Raw genomic sequence first — 21,519 nt, 5'->3', positions numbered from 1 at the left:
CTATAGGACGTGTGACGGATCGGTCGTCCGTCCTAAGCAGGACTGGAAAATGGATTGGAGGATGTCAATTTCATGCAGCTCAAGAAGTTATGAAAATCCATCTTTTTACAGGATGAAATTGAGTCTGATGAGATTTGGAAAAGTGGACTTTTGTCAACATTTCTTCATTTCCACGTCGTGTTTTGTGCTGTTCAGAAGCTAAGACGAAGCCCTGGAGTCTGAGCGTACCTGTGTGACTGCAGCGGATCATGTGTGCTGGATGCAGTGAGATTAGATAATCAGCAGACTCTTAACAGGTTTTATTGCAGCAGCCTTCCTGACTGTGAGCCGGATGTGACTCACACTAACGGCTTTACATCCATCCCTCTTTTTAAAGCACCGTGTCTGGATCTGGAGATAGCAGCCTTCTGGGTTTTTAGTCTTTAAAAAAAGACCCTCTTTTGTTTTTGTCCTGCTCTGTCTCATTGTCCTCTGTGCACCAGCCCTGTTTTATTTTCCTCTGCTCCATCCCACTCTGCATGTCCATAAGAGACTTGACTGTCTAGCTTTACTATTTCTAGACAGCAGTGTTTCCTCTGGCTGTTAACATAGGAGAGATCATCTGCTCTGTTTGCTTTATTTCTTCTTAGAAGCAGACAAACAGAGAAGGTGAGAGGTGATAAAATACTGCAGAAACGACCCCAAACACATACAACAAACCCAGAACGCTGATGTGAAGTGACAGTACTCGTGTCTCGTGGAGTCTTTTGATGTAGAACTGGTAGACGGTCATGTAGCCGCTCACACTGGTACTACCTGCTTCTGAAGTGACAGGTGAGCGTGTGGTCATGAACATCAGCTGTCGTTTCGGCTGCAGCTCCTCCAGCCTGCTCTCGCTCTCAGCTTGCATCACTGCGATTAGCAACCCTGATTCGTCCGTTTCATTTCGCTCTTAGCCAACAACTGTGATTCCCACAAGGATATTTCACAGTTTATACATCTGTACGATATTGTTCCCATAACATAATCGAGGATTGCATCCACACAGCCTTCCCCTGAGGCTGGCTGTGTGGAGCTACTGCCTGATACATGAACACACAGCACACAGGACGCTGCTGAGCCTCTGGTAAATGAGAAGGACTCGTAAAGGTCAGGGCCCAGCTGTTAGAACCACTGAATTAGGTTTTAAACAGATGAGGTTAGGATGAGGCCTTCGTAGTTAAAGTTAGAGATTGTTAAATCAAGTATGCAATGGAATACCTTCACTACAGCTGTGTACTATTTTAAAGATGGTACCAGTTTATGTACTGCATGTGGCGTGTGAAAGCTGTCAGAAAGGTGCACAGAAGGGTTGAAGCTGAGCTCACTTACAAGTGAAAATCAGATCTGGCTGAGAGCTTCCAAGGCTGCACCTCCAGAGAAAACCTGGACTCAGAGTGGACTAACATAACAGCTTGGCTGTGGGCGGCGCACTGCCACTCATTTCTGTAGGTTACAGCAAGGGCAATGGGATGCAGCACAGCAGGGATAATAGGAAGAAAAGTTGAGGCTCAGGTTTCCTCATGCAAATCAAATATCAGGGATCTGGAGAGCTCTGCAGAGGAGAGCACTGTTTGACAAAGAGGGTTCAGCTGTGGGTGTCAGGGCTTCACCCCACCTGCAAATATACACTGCATCTTCTTTACCACCTGAGCACAGCAGAGTACACAGAAGCAAGTACTTAGAGTTTCAAGAACATTTGACCAGAGTGTGAAATTGGCTCAATAATAAGGTTCAAGGTTCACAGACAGCAGGGTGTGTGTGTGTGTGTGTGTGTGTGTGTGTGTGTGTGTGTGTGTGTGTGCGCCGTCTCTTCCTCTCCTCTCTCTCCCAGGAGCGAGGCATCAGCCCAATCCTGTTAGTTCCACCCTAATCACCTGGTTTCTCTACAATGGGCTCGCTGGTCGAAACGAATCGCTGTGTCTCCCTGAGGAGATGCCTTCCTGCTCCGACTCGTCTCTAACGCAGCAGCTCTGTGGGGAACTGCACACTTTGAGGCTCGGCGTCATTCAGATGACGCCGACCATCAGGGCCACAGAGAGGGCAGCTCGCAGTCAGAGGGATCAGCGTTTCCTGAAGCTCCGATCAGAGTCAGGACTCAGTCCAGCGCTGCATCGAACAGCTTCATGACCACAGAGATGAGGTTCATGGTGTGTTTGTTCTGCTGGGTTGGATTTGATCAGACTGCACTGTGGGGCTGGCTGGACTTACCTTCAGAAGGTCGGTGGTTCGATCCCTGGCCTCGGCAGTCCACGTGTCGAAGTATCTTTGAGCAGGATGCTGAATGCTGCGATGCTGTGTGGATGGTTAAAGGTCGTAATGAGCAGGTGGCCTCACCTGTGTGAACGCTTTGAGTGGCCGTTGGACTAGAAAAGATCTTCACAAAGACAGTCCATTTACCATTTACTGCATTGTATTCACTGGTACAGCTGTGGAAAGTGAAATAAATAGATAGAAACAGATGATGATGATGATGATGAGGGTCATCAGGGTCATCTCTCACCCCGGTCACAGACTGGTGGCCCTCCTCCCCTCAGGGAGGCGCTAGAGGACTCTCCTCTGTTCCAGGACCTGTTGTTGCTGATCTCTGCAGGATTTTAACGTCAAACATCAGAAAATATTAAAACCAAGTTTGTTTTTCTGGATGTGACAAGATTTTTAATCCGTCTGCGTCGCTGAATGTGTAGTAGGTGAACTATGGTCCATTTCCTTTATATGTAAGTTCTGTGTGAATAGCACTTCTACCGCGGAGAGAAACGCTCCTTTAAAGAGCCTTCGTCATTTCCCATCAGTCCCTCTGTAAACGGCTAAAGTTGAGCAGGTCTGCAGAGATGTTTGCTGTCCCTCCGCTCTGACCTTCCAATATCATGTTTTCTAAAGAGAAGCAGAACAAAAGCAGCAGCAGAGCTGACGGCCCGGAGAGTGAAGACACTGTCTGAAGTGTGTGTGTGTGTGTGTGTGTGTGTGTGTGTGTGTGTGAGTGTGTGAGTGTGTGAGTGTGTGTAACTGATTCTCTGCTGTCACTGATACACCTCCCACCGCAGGACAGTGAAGGACGATATGTTTGTGTGTGAGGTGACTTCTGATGAACTGTGCCAAAGTGAACACACACCTGTCTGCCAACTACTCTCAGCCAGGTGTAGACCCACACACACACACACACACACACACACACACAGACACACACACACACACACACACACAGACACACACACATACACAGAGCAAAGTTACCACAGTGTCTTTCTTTCCCAGAGACATCCAGCTGAAATGCTGTGTGTGTGTGTGTGTGTGTGTGTGTGTGTGTGTGTGTGTGTGTGTGTGTGTGTGTGTGTGTGTGTGTTTGGCTCAGTTGAGTGGAAGCGACTGCTGGTCCACTCACCTTCCAGCAGATTGGACCAATCAGGATGTCAGAAACAGAGCACACACACACACACACACACACACACACACACACACACACACGTACACGTGCTCGTAATGAGTGGGGCCTTTGGGACTGAGCTCGCTGTGCATTAGTCACGCTCATCAGTCCATTTTAACGTGGATCAACACGGTTTGGCTCTCTGCTCGTCTGATGTTAACTGGACACACTGGAGTCAGCGGACGAGAGATCGGCCGTCACTTCAGGGTTAAAGTCACTGAGAGACGGAGCGCGTGGTCTCTTTCATCGCTCTGTCTGCTTTACTCTGATCATCCCAGCTGATAAATTATGAAGTACAATCAGTCTAAATTCAAGTCTGATCATGTACGTGTGGACATGTGTACGTAATACAAACACTTTAAATTAAAAGTGTGCTCACGTGGTTTGAAGCTTGAAGATGTCTGAGCTGAGCTGTACTCAGCTTCATGACACAGCAAAGTTTGAAGAGCCCCCTGAGCCCCCTGAAGAGGCAAACTGCTTTCAAACGAAGCTTCAGCCGTTTACACTGCTGGAAATTCACTCACAACGAGAACAGTTCAACTTCTAAAGCTTTTTATTTCGTTTGTGTGAGATTTAAACCATTTTCTAATCATTTACCCGAACTGAGCCAAAGCAGTAAAGACTCTAAATCAGGTTTAATTCATGGTTCTAATGCAGGTTTTTAAAATGACTTACCTGTTCTACAGGTGGAGAGGAGGCACTAATCTATAATCGTTGTGAGGTTTGTCTTTAGGTCCACTGTGTTTTAGAAACAACCTGCAGATATACAAAGATTTCAAAACAGAGTTTAATAGTCGAGGAAACGAGGCCAGCGAGTGTATGATTTTAATTTTCATCTTCACTTCAAACATTTCTGTGCAGACGTTTCTTTATTTTCTCTGTGTGTAACTGGTAAAATGTGAACTGTGTGTCTGTGCTGTGGATGTCAGTGATGTTCGGTGTGTGACGTCTGTCAGTTTAGACCCAGTTTAGCTCTGGATGACAGAGCTCGGTGACGTCGTGCTCTCAGCTTCACTGAAGCTGCTGCTTCTCTCCAGCCGCTCACAGTTCACTGTCACGGCTGCCGCAGAAGAAACCTGCTCTGATCCATTTCCTTGTCTTGATAAACAGCATTACAAGCTCTTAATATGAAGGAGGGTCGCAGTTATCGATCGTCCAGGTCGGACGCTGAAAGCAAGAAAAGATGAAGAGAGAGGAGGGAGATGTATCTGAGTGTGTGTGTGTGTGTGTGTGTGTGTGTGTGTGTGTGTTTGCTGCCAGTGTGTTTTATCACTGTGGGATGTTGAGCTCCTCATCACAGCCACAAACAGAGGCCATGAAAGGCGTCTCTGCAGGGAACAATGTGCAGAGATTTCACCTGGGACAATACAAATGGCTTTTAGGCTGCTGAGACACCGCCGAGTGTGTGAGCTGCCTGTAAGTGTGTGTTTGTGCTGTGTGTGTTTAGGAAGGGACAGAGACATCGGACAGGCGGGGGGGCGCCAAGCCACGGAGAAATTCAGACACAGAGAGAAGTCTCAGAGTGACTTTATGATCTCTGCTGCAGGAAAATACGTGAAACGAGTTCTCAGACACTAACTTGAACAGACACACACCAGCCGAGCAACATTAAGGCGACAAACAGCCCATAATGACAGTCAGGCGCTCTGTGGGAGCCGGTGTGACGTCGCTCAGCTCTGTTAAAACTAGTGTCTGATGATGTGAACACATGAATGTCTCGTTCTCAAATGTAAGGCGGATTCATTCTCACGGTCAGTAACAGCGAGCTGCTCGTAGCAACGTGGCGTCCGTTCAGACCGAGGCTGAACGAGTGAACAGCAGAGAGGTGATGACCGTCAGCACCTCCATGTGATCGATTACACTGGAGTTGGAGCTGATATAAGAGCTTTTAGAGCGCGAATCCAAACTATCAGTGAAGAGAATAAACACGTCTCTGAAGGAGAACAACCTCCATCAATGGACGTGAAACTGTGCCAAACTCAAAGACTCAAACTGAACCGAAGTGTGTTGAAAAGCAGCAGAAAGACGCAGCTACAGAAGGGATGTTTGTGTTTATTGTTACTCAGAGCATGTGTGTCTTCTGGGCACCGCTGTCACTTCACATCACTGCAAAGTGTAACTGGATGTGAGCACTCCTCCAAAAATATCAGCCAGGAGCAGCTATTTGAAACTCAGCAGGCCGGCCTGACGTGAAGGGAGCAGAGAGGAGAACATGCATCCAGTCATTATGACTCCTCTCGCCTTCACAGAGCTAATAACAAAGTGTCACAGCAGAGGACATGTCCCCTCTCAGACTGTTTAGATAGACGAGCATTGTCCAGGAGTCAGACAAAAACAAAGGAGGAAGTTCTGCAGCGGTGATGTAATCACTATTATTTGATCGTCCCAGGCGAGTCAGAAACACTGCGTGAAATTATAGAGCAGAGCCATTATGGCGCTGCTTGAGCCGTGTGTGGGAACCACACAACCCGAGGACGCCGAGCGAGCAGGATCCAACAAAAGAGCTCTGAATAGACGGCGACATGGGAGGGTTGAGGTTAGAACAGAAACCCTGTGAGAACGGCACAAGGACGACACAGAAGAAGAACGACGAGTAGAAGAAGACGGAAGACGGAAGCAGAGCTTTAGACTGCAGCACGAGCTCGTCAACAGGTGTGACGAGAGGGAGACAGAGCAGAGTGATCACTGTACAGGAGGAGGACGACACGAGGGCTCAAAGGAGAGGAGGAGCAGCGATGACCTCTGACCTCTGCAGCGCGTCAGGAAGACCAGCACAGACCGTTTCAGTCACATTGAAACATGAGTGAAACACACCTGCCTCCATGTGTTAGCGAGGGGTGAGCCAGGCGCTCTCTCACCCACCGGTGCCAGAGATCACGTTGAGTGATGCTAAACGAGCTAAAAATGGCGAAGCCAAAGCAATCTGCTAACGTTTTCAAGCACGACTTGTGAACTTTTGTGCAGAGCTGAAAGCCGCGTGCTCTGCTGACTTTGATGTGAGCTCACGAGTGCTTTAAACTCCTGATACCCAGAGTGTTTTTCCCGTTATGGCCTCTAAGCTCACCGCCCACCGTCTGTGCGAGAAGGCGAGGACGCTCGCTGCTCTCAGGGCCGACGCCCCGTGCTGAACGTTTTCAGCCTGTTCTGTACGAGCAGACTTCACTGTTTGAGCTCGTGTCACGCAGTTCTACCTGAGAGCAAACCAACGTTTGAGCGCTGCTGCTCTACTGAATCCTGTTTGTCAAATTAAGGCGGCGTTCACGTCAAATGTGTCCCTGCTCTGAATCTGAAGCCGCTTCTGTGCCGACGACAGCCGTGACCGCAGCGTTATGTCTCAGGTTGTCCGTCCGTCCGTTTGTTCACATCCTGAATCAGTGACTCTGATCTTCAAACTGTCTGATTGTTGCTCGACAGCAGCGCCTTGGACAGCAGCTTCTGAAGACGCCATCGCCGTCCCGTCCTGTTTTCCCACAGCTGACCTCGAAGCTGCCTCTGGACTCGAACTCACAATGTCATTTTCAGCATTTATAGATACGGTACTTTGACTCACGCCTCCCTCTGACCCTGAACTACTTCAAGCTGGACAGATTCCACGTTTCAAGTCCTAAGTGCAAATACTCACTGTTCAGTTAATCTGTCTATCCGCTGCTTTTTTAGGACTGTCTGCGTCCAAAAACGCAAAATTAAATCATTTATGACCGCAGTGTTTTCACCACTGGTCAGCAGCGACTTTACAAAGACCGTCAATTATTTAAGGGTCTAGCAAAGAGAGACGAGGGAGAGTGAGAGTGAAGGGAGGGAGTCAGTGTGATATCAGCAAACACGAGCCGCTGGCTGCTGATAGGACGGTCTCTGGCCACAGATACAGTCTCAATGCCTCAATTTATGCATTGAGACTGTATTATTTTAGGTTTTTGTGGATTTTGAACATATTTAAAGGACTGAAACATCCCAGATTTTCCCTGCTGTGCTCACCTTGAATTAAGATGTGGACCTTCATGTTCAGTGTTTCATTAGTCTGAGAATTTATGACCTATTATGATGCTTTTCATACATTTTTTTTCACCCTGATGAGAGTAAACGTGACATTCAAATATTTTTTTCCTACAAAAGGATGCAAGAAAACGTCAGGCGGAAATGTGACCAGCTTGGTTTGAAGAATTTATTCATGTAACCTGATGCATTTGGCACCTGCAGGGCATGAAGATGATCTGCTTCAAACATACTGACAGTCGTGTTTGAGCAGAGCAGATGAAGACAGACAGGAAGGAAAGTACAGACTGTCCATTAAGACAGATGGACCGACTGTTGGAGCTGGTGAGATGTTGAATAATTTACAGCGGCAGTGAAAAGCAACACCCACGTTAAAGTTTGGAGTTTGCAGGACTGTCGTCTCTCTGACCTCAGCTTAGCGTGATGGACCGCTCTGAGCTCGCTGCTGTGATCAGCCTCATCCGGAGTTCGTGTTCGTCAGTTAACAGCTGAGCCGCCGCTGATCTGCGTCCAAACGTGCCTCAAAGCAGAGCTGTCAGACTGGTTTCCACCTGGGCCACATCAGCAGGATGTTCCCTCAAAGGGCCGCTTCATTTTCCTCCATCTGCATCAGTTTTTCTCTTCCTGGATATTTTGGGATTGTTTGTAGATGTTTTTCTATTCCATCACTTGTTTGAAAACCGCTTTAGTTAAACGCAGATACAGAAAAACTGCACTGCACTTTCACAGCTGACAAAGCAGACATGCATTATGGGAGATGTAGTTTAAGGTCACTGTGGAGCAGCATGGACTTTATTTTAGGACAGTCTTTGCCTTTTTAGCTCTCGTGGGCCATGTAAAATGACATGGCGGACTGGATTTGGCCCGCGGGCCTTGAGTTTGACACGTGTCTTTAAGTGTTGCTTGTCTGTCCCGCTCAGTCTACAAGACTTCACACACTCAGCAGCACATTCATATTACATCACGGATCCCAAACCATCTTCGTATGAGACTCAAACTTACAGCAAAGTGTTTGAAGAAGCACATTAGTGAACGTCCACTGTCCACACACGTCCCGCTCTGATTCTAACTGACTGAGACATTTGTCCCCAGTGTGTCCCAGCTGTTCCTGACAGAGTGTTTCTTTTGGGACATGTTCAAGCAATCAGTACGTTTTCAGCGCTGTGGCTGTTCAGCGTCAGCAGACCTTGTTCTGGTTTGCTGAAGTGAGCGTGCTAACCTTCTACATGAGGCCTCACAGCACTTTGACATCCCATAATAACTAATATGTTGGTAACAAACCAGGAAATAAAATGTGTTGAGTCCATGTTGTTTTCCACAGAGAGCATCTGAATAGTGGACGTCCTGGAAATGAAAGCATCTCATCGCACAGATGGACATCGCATGACACAGTGTATTAGTGTGTAAATGGGACTGTAAGCCAGTATTGTTTGCAGAAGCAGATGCACGCACACACACACACACACACACACACACACACGCACACACACACATGGCTGATGGAGCCTGTCAGACACAGCGGTGCTTCGGGTATTTAGCTGGATAATAAACCTTTATTTGTCTTTGTCTCCTGGACAGTTGTAGGAGACAAACAATGGGCTGTGCTGTACCTTTGACCAACAGGGAACACCTGTTAGGAGTTAGGAGGTAGACAGGAAGGGGCGGGCGTGTAATTATGTGTGTCTGTGTTATAATCATCACCCCAGTCTTCCTCTGCATCTATTTCTTCTTTCTCTGGTTTTGTGCTGCACATGTCTCTCATAAACTGTGGTCCTTCTCTTCCTTTGTCTGTGTGTTGAGATGTCATCTCTCACATGTGTGGCAGTGATTGGCCCCTGAAGGCTCTTAAAACACAGGTCAGAACAAGGTGACGCACTGTGCTGTCAGCACACCAGTCCAGAGGGAGGTGGGTGGATGACATCTTTACCGCAGCTTCGTGTCTCTTTTGTCTTTCTCTGTCTCTGTCTCTGTCTGTCTGTGTCTCTGTCTGTGTCTCTGTCTGTCTGTCTGTGTCTCTGTCTGTCTGTCTGTCCATACATGAGTTTATTTTTATCTCTTTTTGTCTCTGTCGCCCTCTTTTCTCTTGTTTTTTCCTCTAACAAGATGACCTTTTTAAGTGAACCAGCGCTTCAACACCATCAGCTAAATTAGGAACAGTGCAACACTCTGATGACCTCCTGCCCATCATGCACACACACACACACACACACACACACACACACACACACACACACACACACACACACACACACACACACTTTGAGCCAGGTAACATCAGAGAGGAGCCTGAGGTGTTCTGAATGCACTGACCTGTTAACAACCATCCGTTGTCACAGCTAACCAGGCAGAGACAGGAACAAGCTGTACTCTGTGTGTGTGTGTGTGTGTGTGTGTGTGTGTGTGTGTGTGTGTGTGTGTGTGTGTGTGTGTGTGTGTGTGTGTGGTCTACATCTGATGTCTCCATTATTACAGCAGCACTTATTTTATAATGTGAGCTCAGTATCAAACTTTTCTTCTTGCACATTTTTTAAACGTTTTGTTTCAAACTGGGACCAATTTTTAACGAAATATAGCAGAGTGACCTCCAGTACACGAATCAGGTAATAGTCATAATATATATATATATTGAGTTAAATATCTGTTGTATTGTAGTCTGACCGACTGTGTGAAGTCATCATCACAGTTGGACCAGTGAACCTGAAAACTGGGCTGAAGGTTGGAGAATGAGGATTTTGTACCACTGTAGCTCTGAGAAAGACGCTATTGTATTAAATTTGTGTATTATTGTTACTGCAGCGCTCACGTGGGATTAGCTCTTTACTGTTGTAGCGGGTTACAGTGGAGCTCATTTTAAAGGTCTGTTTTTCCTAAAAACAGCCTCATAGAAAATGAATCCCTCTCCATCATCACTTGGAGTGTGTCTTCGTCCGCCCTCCGTCTGCGTTTTCTTACTTTCTTCTTGCTTTGCTGAGTTCAGGCTGTGTCTGGGCTGCAGCCTTCGGGCAGTGGGTTTGTAGCCTGCAGCCAATGAGAGCACACAGGTGAGGTGGGGACTTCATGAAAAGGTAGCGACGGGCTGACGCTGTGATCTGTGGCTGCAGCTCCTCTAAGTTCTCCTGTGTGGACACACAAGCAGCGAGTTAACGTGGCTGTTGGCTGTAACTTGACAGATCAGTCTGTAATCATGTTGTTATCATGACACGTAATTATTGTTTACTGCTGTGCGTATTAGCTGGACTGAAGAGGTCCAAACTCGCTGGAGCCAGTCGCTCACCTGTTAGCTTTGTTCATATGTAGAATCAGTGCCATGAACGCGTGATAAACCCAGACTCTGGACTCGCCGTGAGCTTCCGGTGGCTTTGATCCGGGCAGGAGGGGCCTGAAGGGTCTGAGTGTTGTGTTATAGACGCTAGCTGACGGTTCCTGCACGGCAGCCAGAGAGCAGCTGTTAAAGTAAATGCAGGCCAGTAAGAAGTGGAATATTTCCCCAGCAGAGCCGTGAGTCCAGTGAGCAGGACGCTCTCCAAACTGTGTGTGTGTTTATGGCTCTGGGCAGACAGGTAATTGAGCGAGCTCCCTGGAGGCCGAGCCGCCACCTCTGAACCGCTCCTGTCAAACGCATGGCCGACCACAGTTACTCTGTTTCTGCTTAGCACCGTTGTTCTCATTCCTTCATGGCTTTATGGGTCTCTCTCCGACAGCCTCTTCCAAAAATACATTCACACTTGAATAACACGGGAAGGTGCTCCCCTGTGTTTTATTATGGGATGTCTGACCCTAAAAGGTCTTTTGACGGCGCAGCAGAGAACATCTCCGTCGACAGCAGAAGCAGCTGAGACGTCGTCTAAACGACAGCAGGGTTATTATGCATGATGGCACAGGACGACTTCTTCAGCGAGCGCCGGAGGCTGCGCTTTCAGAGCACAGATAGGACATACATCTTCACTCACACGCGCACACACACACGCACACGCACACACTCACACACAGATGCAGACGTGCTGGCAGCTAAGCTAATACTGTACCTACGTTTCTGCAGCTGAGGGAACACATCAGCAAGAAACTAACAAACACACACACAAACATGTACAACAGTGTGCACGAGGATGTTTTCATTCAGGAGCAACCAACCAAGCACCACACACACACGCACACACACACACGCACACACACACATGCACACACACACACACACACACACACACACACACACACACACACACACACACGCACACACACACACACACACACACACAGTCCTAAAATAGACTTCCTCCTCTCTGCTCCTCTTCTGCTCTCTGAAACACGTCGTAGAATGAATCAGACCCGTCCAGTGTGAAGGCTTCTCTCAGGAGACGTCTGCAGCTCCCGCCACACTTTGTTAATTCAACATTATTTTTTCATTTTCTACACTTAAAATTTCCATAAAATATTTCCACAGTCACTTGAGATACAAAGGTTTTCTAACAGAAAATGCCTCATTACTTCAGCTTTGAGTGTGTAAAGGTTAAGGTGGAGGATTTGAACCTTTTATTTCAGATAAAGATATCCAGCACTGCAAAACGTGACACTTTCTTTTACACTGAACCAGGCAGGAGGTCAGTGGGTCCACACAGCAGGGGCCACACATGCTGCAGAGCCACTGATTGGCTTGTCAGAGACCTGCGGTGAAAGCAGCCCCTCACATCTGTTGTTTTGCAGCATTAAAGGGAAAATAAACAAGCCTGTGATATAATGTTATATAAACACGCAACCCAACATTTTTCATGATAAATTCAGATATAATGAACCTAAAAGGGTCAAATGTTCAAGAGAAAAACCCAGTGTGCTGTGCAGTGACTGCTGGGAGCAGGGGGCATTGAACTGTCAATCAAGAGTGGAGACACGAGCGTGAAGTAAACACAAACAAGTGTGTGTGTAGTTTTCCTTCAGCAGAACAGTTTGGAGAAGGTCTGCAGTGTGTCTGTGTTTCAAAGAACAAACGTTTTCAGAAACTGAACAACCAGCACGACCAAAAACAGGCGTTTCGGTCCGTCCGAGGCGTGAGTGTTTGCTCTGAGCGCTGCAGTCGTATTAAAACAAATGAAGCGACCCGCCTGGCATGCTAGCAGCTTCCATTATAACCTTCACAGCCTCGCATGAATTATTCAACAGAGCTCCGCTGAGGCACGCTGCATGTTTTGTAGCAGCGCTGTGCAGGTCGCTAGTCTTCACTCTACGTACATTCAGCCTGTTCTGTCTGCCTGTGTTACAGGTCGGGGAGCAGTGGAAGGTACTTAACATCATTGAAATGTTCCAAAAACGAGCTCGACTAACCCTTTTAGCCTCTCCAGCAGCACGGCGAGGTCGTTGGGCCGGTTAGTCTTCCACCGCCCAATGTTGGATGGATCAGCATGAAATGTTGCGCAGACGTTCAGTTGTTGTTTTGGAAATAGCTGCAGAGAATCCGTCCCTCCGCGGTCTGTCCCTTCAGTCGATCTGTGTTGTGCTAGCATCAGGAGAGGAGGCAGAAAGGACCGATCGGTCACACTGCTTCTGATATACAATGGATGCATAATGGGAAGTGTTTCAGACATACACTCCAGCTGAAAGCGGTGCAGTTTTTCACAGAATGAAATCACTCCTCTGAGACTAACTGGAATTCAGAGGCCTGACAGCAGGATTTTCTGGAGGTTTGCGTGTCTGAACGCAGAGAACGTAAACATGGTGTTAACATGTCAGTATGTGGACATTAAAAGTCAAAGTGAGACATCTGTTGTCTTTTAAAGCCGTCGTCCCAGGCGCAGATTGTCATGTTGATCCTGTAATCCTGTAATGATGTTGAAGGGGGCACCGGCGCTCCCTCGGCGCCTTCATTTCGTTTGTTTGAGGCGCGTGTGGCCACACGCTGTACAGCACCTCCTCATCAGTGCAGCCACAGACGGGATGCTTTCTTCATCTGTCTCAACTGTTGTCTCTGTCTCTGTCTCTGTCTCTGCAGGGAGTCTTCCCAGCCAGCTACATTCACCTGAAGAAAGCCATCGTCACCAACCGAGGGTGAGTTCACCTGCAGCCTGTGAGACTGTACCAGACACAGTGTCAGTCAGTCCATATCAGCGAATCAGCAGCACCTTACCTGCGTATTACCTGTTTGGAATAGAGAGGAAGTGACATGTCTGATGAACTCCTTTGAATAACTGTTAACCAGACATTGATAGAAACATGATGCTGACGCAGCCTCTTCACCCATGAGTCGACACTGATGGAGAGGCTGAAGGCGGTCGAGGGACGATCAGTGACGTAGCTGTTGGCTGAGGCGTCCTCCACACACACACAGCTACTGTACGACTGCCGAGCCCCGTCGGGCTGATCCCTTCGTCAGATTATCGCTCACTTCCTTCCTTTTTTTGTCTAAAAACTGAAGGAATCCAAATGAATTTGCAGCCGCAGGCCTCCAGAGCCTCCGAGCACAACATCTTTAGGTAGTTTTTCTCCTGCTGATGAGAAGCAGCCAAACGGAGCTCGCAGGGCCTCGTGCAGCAGAGCAGCAGGTTTGACTGCGTGAGCGTCACACACAGGATGTGAGCCTGGTTTTTAATACCGACGGTGTTTGTGTGTCAGCGTCTTTGTGCCGTTCAGCGCTGACCTGATTGTCTGAGACAATACAAGCTTAAGCCGCCGTCGTCTATGTGGGACGAAGCCACAGCTGAGCACACTTCATTCTCCACAGTGCCGGGAGGCCTTTCCTTCTCCGAGCTGAAGCCATTTAAGGGCTAATTTGATGAGATCTGGTTTTCTGCTGGGATCCGTTGTTTTGAGAGCCATTCTCTCTAAATAAGGTATGAGCCTCCTCGCTTCTGATTCCCTTCCAAGTTCAAGAGTACATATTTTAATACATTAGCATAATGATTGGAAAAGCTTTTTTTCCCCTTAAACTTCAGATTAATCAGAGTTACAGAGCGTGGCTCGATTTGCATAAGAGTTTTTTAATTAACGGCAGGGAGAGTAAATTAATTGGAATTAGTGAATCCTTAACTGTTTCAAGTAGACCTCCAGGGCAAAGACACAGAGCTGAGTGTGTTTCACTGAATCCAGACAGCCGCTGCGTCATGTCAAGGATAGTTATGGACTATTGACCAAGTGAGTCTCAAAGTAGTGTGTGTGTGTGTGTGTGTGTGTTTGAGAGAGACAGCGTCAGGATGCTTCACTTGTTTCCACTTCATTGCTAGTTAAACTGAAGGTCAGTAAACGTTGAGGTGTCTGTAGCTCACCTGCTTCAGTTTGTACTGTCATGCATCAAAGTCGAGTCCTCATTGCAGCTGCTCGGGTTCGATTCCAGACTGGACAAAACAACAGACGAGAGGAGACATTTACAACTTTTAATCAGTCTTTTCCTTCAGCTCCTCGGTCCTTTGAAACTGAGACACACCTGCGGTCACAGTACTCTGGTGTGAGATAGAAGCTGCCGGTCACGTTCAGAGCGTCGTCACTTGAAGTCATCACAGTGAGATGTGGATATCTGTGTTTAAGTGCAACAAGCAGCAGAAAGTGTTGTATTGATTTTAAAGCGCTCCTGTTGTCAGCGCTGAGTTAACACGGGCCACACAGACGTGCAGCAGCCCCCAGTTTCAACGCCGCGTCGGGTTGTCAGGATGTTGTGAGGAAGGCTTTGCCAGCTGTCTGCTTCTCTGCAGGATAAACACACTCTCAGAGCTGACATTTATAAATATCAGACAGCAGCACCCCCGCACTCCAGGATCACACCCAGAGAGACAAATAAACCTGTGAACACACAGTAAGACTCACAGACTCAGACAGGAGGCAGCGCACACGTATGTGATGGCGTTTTAAACCACGCACCTCGAACGTCTCAGGCACCCTGAAGTCCTCTGGTCCCTGAGTGAGCTCCATCACCTGGAGGCACTGAGACGTCGCTGCTTCAGTCACTCTCATGCTGGATTGAAACGTTTATTTTACGATTCCTGCAGGTGTCGCGATCTTCTTGAGGTGCATTGAAACGTCTTTGTGGATGGTCAGGTGTCAAAAAACGGTGTCTTCAACCCCAGAGACGAGGCTTCGCGTCCTCCTTCTCGATGCAGTCAGCTGTGTCCTCTTTCTATGAAGATGATCTTTCTGATGTTCAGGACTGTGTGCGACTGGTGTGTCTTCATCAGACTGACGGGGACACCAGATTTAGGTAGAGTTTAACAAAACGCTGGCTCGTTGAAGATGAAAGTTTATTGTAGAGAGACTGAAGAGGTGTAACAGAAAGATGCATCTTATCTACATTGTTAGCGTCGTGATGCTGCTTACTGCTGTGGAATCAGACACAGGTGCTTTGTACACGTTCTGATTAGACATTTCTTCAAGACCTGGCAGTGATCATGTTTCCCATCAGGCCTGAGGATTCAGCTTTCATTCCTCTTCTTCTTCTTTGTTATTCGTCTGTTTTAAGCTGCCTTCCTCGTTCTCCTCATCCCTTCGCATCTCCTCCTCAACACAAGAAGCACATCAGTGTGGGATGGAAGTCAGAAGTTTGTGTTTGATCATATAAGAAGCTCGTCAGTTGTTTCCATGGATGTCCACAGTTTGACTGCATCAGAGCCAATGTGGGGCAAAGCTGCTAAGACACTTCTGGTTTTTATTCCCACTGAGTCACCAAACTGGTTTCATCTGATCACAGATTAATTGAGGGTCATGTTTATTTATGTGCCTTGTGAAAAACGCTCCCCGTGTACGCAGTAAAGCATTTATATGACGTGCTCGACGGCTCATCCACACTGAAAAACACAGAACATGTGCTCTCACTCTGTCTCACTGCACATGCACAGAACAGTGGAAGAACACAGTCCAGTTCAGCAGCTCATCTCTACATTCGGAGCTCCATGAGTGAACGAACCTCCACGTGGTTTTCACCGTGTTTGGGTCCATGTGGATGTGAACACGTTAGAGTCGAGGTGGACGATCGTCTTTGTTCTAACATCAGATTCAGCATCTCCGTCTTTGATGCTGGAGAGAGAGCAGGCTGATCCCAAATTCAGATTCAGCTGTTTGTGAATCAGTTCGACTCACTCACTTTAAAGTTCAAATGAAAGAGTAATGAGGAAATCATCTCATCAGCAGCTCAGCAGCTTCTTCCTCCAACGTTCGAGGTGTAAAAGATGCACAAATACGTTGAACATATCCGAGATATTTTACAAAGCGTAACGAGAAGTCGTGAAATGACACTGTGACTGGATCTGTGGTGAGAAGTTAAAGTCGCCAAGAGACTGAATCATAAATGGCTTTAAAGTTTTAAGCAGCTGTGGGCTTTAATTATTTCTGAACCAAGAAAAGACAAAAAGAAGTTCCCAAAACTCACTTTTCTTCTTGAAGAGAGAGACGGAGAGCGTGTTTGTAATTCTCAAGGCAAATATTTTATTCTCAGAGGGAAATGCATGAGAAGAGAGAGCTGAGGAGGAGGAGGAGAAAGAGACGTTAGGATGGAGCAGGGGTGGCTGCAGACTGATGGAGGACGGGCAGAGAGACGCTCAGAGACGAGACGGAAGAGGCTCGGTGTGTGTTTGGAGTAAATATGGACGCACGAAAAGAAGAAAGACGAGACAGCGGAGAGGTTAGGCAAGGCTGGAGACAAGAGGGAGGAAGGAGGAGGAGAGAGACGGAGAAATGAGAAGAGAAGAGAGAAGCAAAGGATGAATGAGTGAGGAAGAAGAAAGATGAAGAAGGGTCAAGAGAAGAGGAAAGAAAGCTGAGAGAGAAAGTAGAAAAGAGGAAGGAAGGAAAGAGGAAAAAGAAAGAGCAGAAGCTGAGAGGAGCGATGGAAATGTGCCCGAACAAAGAGGAGGAACAGAAGGAGGGAGGGAAAGAAGGAGGGAGAGATCAGATTGAGTGAGAAGTAGAACAGAGGAGAAAAGGAGGAGAATCGTCTGAGATACAAGTGTAACTAATGTGGGTGAAATCAGCAGGAGGCCTCCAGCTACGGCTCAGCTGGGAGATCAGCTAATCAGCTAGCACCGCTTTTATTAATTAATCAGTTATGAGACAGAGAGAGGGAAGAATAGAGGAGGCGAAGGAGGCTCAGACAGAGAGAATAGAGGAGAGGAGGAGGAGGACGAGGAGAGAGGGAGGGAGCCTCAGACAGAGAGAATAGAGGAGAGGAGGAGGGAGAAGGAGGAGAGAGGGAGCCTCAGACAGAGAGAAAAGAGGAGAGGAAGAGGGAGAAGGAGGAGAGAGGGAGGCTCAGACAGAGAGAAAAGAGGAGAGGAAGAGGGAGGAGGAGGAGAGAGGGAGCCTCAGACTGAGAGAAAAGAGGAGAGGAGGAGGGAGGAGGAGGAGAGAGGGAGGGAGCCTCAGACAGAGAGAATAGAGGAGAGGAGGAGGGAGAAGGAGGAGAGAGGGAGGGAGCCTCAGACTGAGAGAATAGAGGAGAGGAGGAGGGAGAAGGAGGAGAGAGGGAGCCTCAGACTGAGAGAAAAGAGGAGAGGAGGAGGGAGGAGGAGGAGAGAGGGAGCCTCAGACTGAGAGAAAAGAGGAGAGGAGGAGGGAGAAGGAGGAGAGAGGGAGCCTCAGACAGAGAGAATAGAGGAGAGGAGGAGGGAGGAGGAGGAGAGAGGGAGGCTCAGACTGAGAGGTGCTCTAATATTCCTGACTCCAGGCTGAGACGGTGACTCAGTGAACGTCTCCCTCGTCTTTCAAATGATGTGTAAAGGAAGCACCATGATATTTGAGCGAGGTGAGCCGAGGTCCTCCTTCAGGAGGAGCTCTGCTCCTTCTCTCCGTTTGGAAACATTTGGAGGGTTCGTAGGTAACGGAGCAGACTGGCTGTGGAGGAGGGCCTGCCAGGGTGCTTGTCTTCATCAGCGCCATCATTTCAACACCTCCTCCTCTAACGTTCTTCACATCAGTTCGCTCTGTTCGAGGTTGGGATGAGATGGGATGAGAGTGTGTTAACGAAGTCTGAATGTGACAGTGAAGGCAGCACGAAGCATTCAAGTACAGTACGGAGTTATTATCAGTTAAATATACTCAAAGTATCAAAGGTAAAGTGCTCATTCAGAGAGGTATGAGTTATTACGTTACTCAGTGATGATTAGTGGTACAGATAAAAAGCATTTTATTGTTTCAGTTTGTTGAGGCTGAGTTGATTTTAATTAGTTTATGTGTTGCTGAGCTCGTCATCAACATTTAAAACCTCGACAACCAGATGAACTTATTGAGAGCCTCTTTAAGGGTGTCCAGGGTGACAGCTGTGCTGTAGAGGACGACCTGTGGCGAGTCGAAGTAAGTTCATCACGTCCTGAAGAGCTCCTCAGAGCTGAGCGTCGCCTCATGTCTGATCTTTTTCAGATTTAGAAAGACAAACGTCCTTCAGCCTCTGACAGACTGTTTGGATCATTTGTCATGAAGCTGGTCTGTCACACTCAGATGTGACTGATGTCATTAAAAATGGCCGCTTTGCTAACGCAGGGCGCTGCACTGTGCTCACGCTTTCACTTCACATTGTTAGTTACACCTGTGCTTCACCTGCCGTCACGGGTCAAAATGTCCGCCATGGGAGCTCCCCTCAGTGAAGTCACTGAGCAGGGTCGAGCTGTTCAGCGTCACTGTCTTAATGTTCATGTCGGCTGATGTTAGTTTGGAAAACGATCCCGTCCAATGAGATGACGAGCTTCATGATGGACATGTTGCTCTGTGTGTCCTTCATTAACTGTGCTTTACTCGTGGACGTCTGACTCGGTGTCAGCAGTAATTAAACTCAGTGTTTGTGATGAAATGTGTGTGTTTTTCCCTGTTCAGGCCGCATGAGACGGTGGTGCCTCTGGAAGACCCCATTGTGACCGAGGTGACGTCAACCCTGCAGGAGTGGGCCCTGCTATGGAAGCAGCTCTACGTGGTAAGCAGCAAGGACTGTTTTTCTTTAAGGACGTCATGTGACTGCAGGTCTGCTGCGACACGCTAAGGCAGCGACACAAAGGTCGTCATGAAGAATTGATTGGCAGTAGTCACATGGAAGGCCTCATTATTCAGCGCGGGGGGTTTCTCATTGCGGCCTCCTCCTCCTCCTGTGACAGTGCCGTGGTGGTAATCTGACGGTCTTCATACAGTTATCAGCCGTCCCCTGCCTGGTTTCGACATTCAGACTCAAACTTTGTGCATGTGCATTGCCTAAATGTCAGCAGTCGTCACTCCACGACTTGGGCTTCATCGGCTGATCCAGAGCAGCTGGTCGCTCCGTGTTTGAAGATGTTTGCAGGGATGACAGCTCTGAGTGTCCACGGTGTGTCAGTCAGTGGTGTGTTTCACTCAGCAGCAGATCACACGTTCACATGAAGAAGGAGAGGCAGCTGCCCTGAAACTGTTTGCAGACACTGATGCTTCCTCTCAGTCTTCCTCAGATTTGGAAAGTCATCCACGTTTGCTCGGAGCGTTCATTTCCTGTGTTCCTGCTGAGAAACCGGCAGCATTAAGTCTTTAGTCGACACTCAGAGTGATGCTTTTCAGTCCTTCTTCACTTTGTACTTTGAGTTTTTGTCTCAGTGTGCGTCTGCTCTGCTGTGTGTGTGTGTGTGTGTGTGTGTGTGTGTGTGTTTAGCAGTTGAATCCAGCGTTAAAGGCTTCACCCTCTGACTCTTTGACTTTGGTAACGAGCTGAAGATCTGCCACAGCTCGTGTCTTTCTCTCTCTGTGTTTCAGGGTTTTTGCTGCCGTTCCAACCTTCTGCTCTTTACCCTCCTTTTCTTTTTTCTGGCTTTGTTCAGTCTGTCAAGAGTCAGAAAGAACAAGTTGAGAATGTTCCTTAACCACTGAACAATACACGACATTATAAGCTAAATTTAACCTCTTCTTTTGTCTGCGTAACAGGTGACACGTCCTTTTTACACACCCCTTCTGCATTTGTTAAAATGTGCTCTATTTTTAACTGTATTTTATTACGACTGCTCAGTGGTTTTTATTTTCTGTCTTGTGTTGTGCGCTCTCTTTGTAGAAGACTGTGGTTTGTGTTCTTTAACCCCCACAGCAGGGGGGTTTCTCTGGGCTGCAGCTCCGGGTCGTTTCCGGCACAGATTATACCCACAGCGAGGTTAAACCTGTGGGAAGACGTTCTGTGGGCGGCTGAAACAGGCGGATTTCAGTTTATTAAGACCGGTGGTCAATCTGTCGTCAGGAAACTGGGAGGCTGTTACGCTTGTTTGCTTCTGAGGCGCTGGTTGGTGGAGCGAGCGGAGGAGGTGAAATACTTTTAGTTTTCGCTTATTCAGTCTCAAACTCCTGACGGCTACTGTGGTCAAGGAATCAGAAGAGTTTGGAGAGCGTTGATGGTTCTATTTTCATCCTTATTTCCACTGTTACGATCAGGTGGTTTTGTCCTCCATCTTATTTTCCATGTCAAGCACCTGGTGCAGGTGAGTTCTTTGCCGTAAAGCACTTTTAGTTATCTTTTCCCCGGTGTGGGATCAATAAAGTCTTATCTTATCTTATCTTATCTTAACCTATCTTATCTTATCTGACTATAAACATTCGCTCACTGTGCTGTATCTGACAGCCAGTAACAGTGATGGAAACACCACGTGGATCTTGAGAAGAGCTAAATCCACTTCTCTGGGACTCGGATAGAAAAGAGTGTTAACCTGCAGGTTATTCTACTGTAGCATTGACAGAGATCTGTTTCCTGTTTCCTGTCTGTGAATCACACCTGCATGTATGGATGCACATAACATGCAAGGAGCAACACACAGTCCAGGCGTCTCCCTCACACACACACACACACACAGTTACAGTGGGTTTGTGTGTGTGTGTGTGTGTGTGTGTGTGTGTAGCCGTGACACACAGATGAACTCACAGCGAGAGGACACGGTGACGTCCTGAATTCTCTGTAAATGGATGTTTGGTGGCACTGAAGCCTGCAGAGGTGACAAATACAGCAGAGTGTGTGTGTGTGTGTGTGTGTGTGTGTGTGTGTGTGTGTGTGTGTGTGTGTGTGTGACACACACACTCAAACACACACACTCACACACAGGTACAGTACACATGTGTGTCCTTCACTGTGTTATGTGCTCACATTTGGTCTTTCAGCGTCCTTCTGCGAACACTCACCCTCTCTGGTG

General features: G+C 47.7%; 1 protein-coding gene across 11 annotated transcripts in view; it reads left to right on the top strand.

Annotated features, from left to right (window-relative positions):
* The window catches only part of LOC143329824 (dedicator of cytokinesis protein 3-like), a 150,629-nt gene that overhangs the window by 68,357 nt on the left and 60,753 nt on the right, over window positions 1–21,519 (top strand). For all 11 annotated transcript variants that reach the window (XM_076745989.1, XM_076745982.1, XM_076745999.1 and 8 more), the window contains exons 4-5: window positions 13,416–13,471; window positions 19,211–19,307. In XM_076745989.1, coding sequence (XP_076602104.1) covers window positions 13,416–13,471; window positions 19,211–19,307 — 153 coding nt within the window. The remainder of the gene's footprint in view (window positions 1–13,415; window positions 13,472–19,210; window positions 19,308–21,519) is intronic.

The sequence above is a fragment of the Chaetodon auriga genome, chromosome 2, assembly GCF_051107435.1.
Source record: "Chaetodon auriga isolate fChaAug3 chromosome 2, fChaAug3.hap1, whole genome shotgun sequence".
NCBI lineage: Eukaryota > Metazoa > Chordata > Actinopteri > Chaetodontiformes > Chaetodontidae > Chaetodon > Chaetodon auriga.
This window is presented reverse-complemented; position numbering and strand designations above follow the sequence as displayed.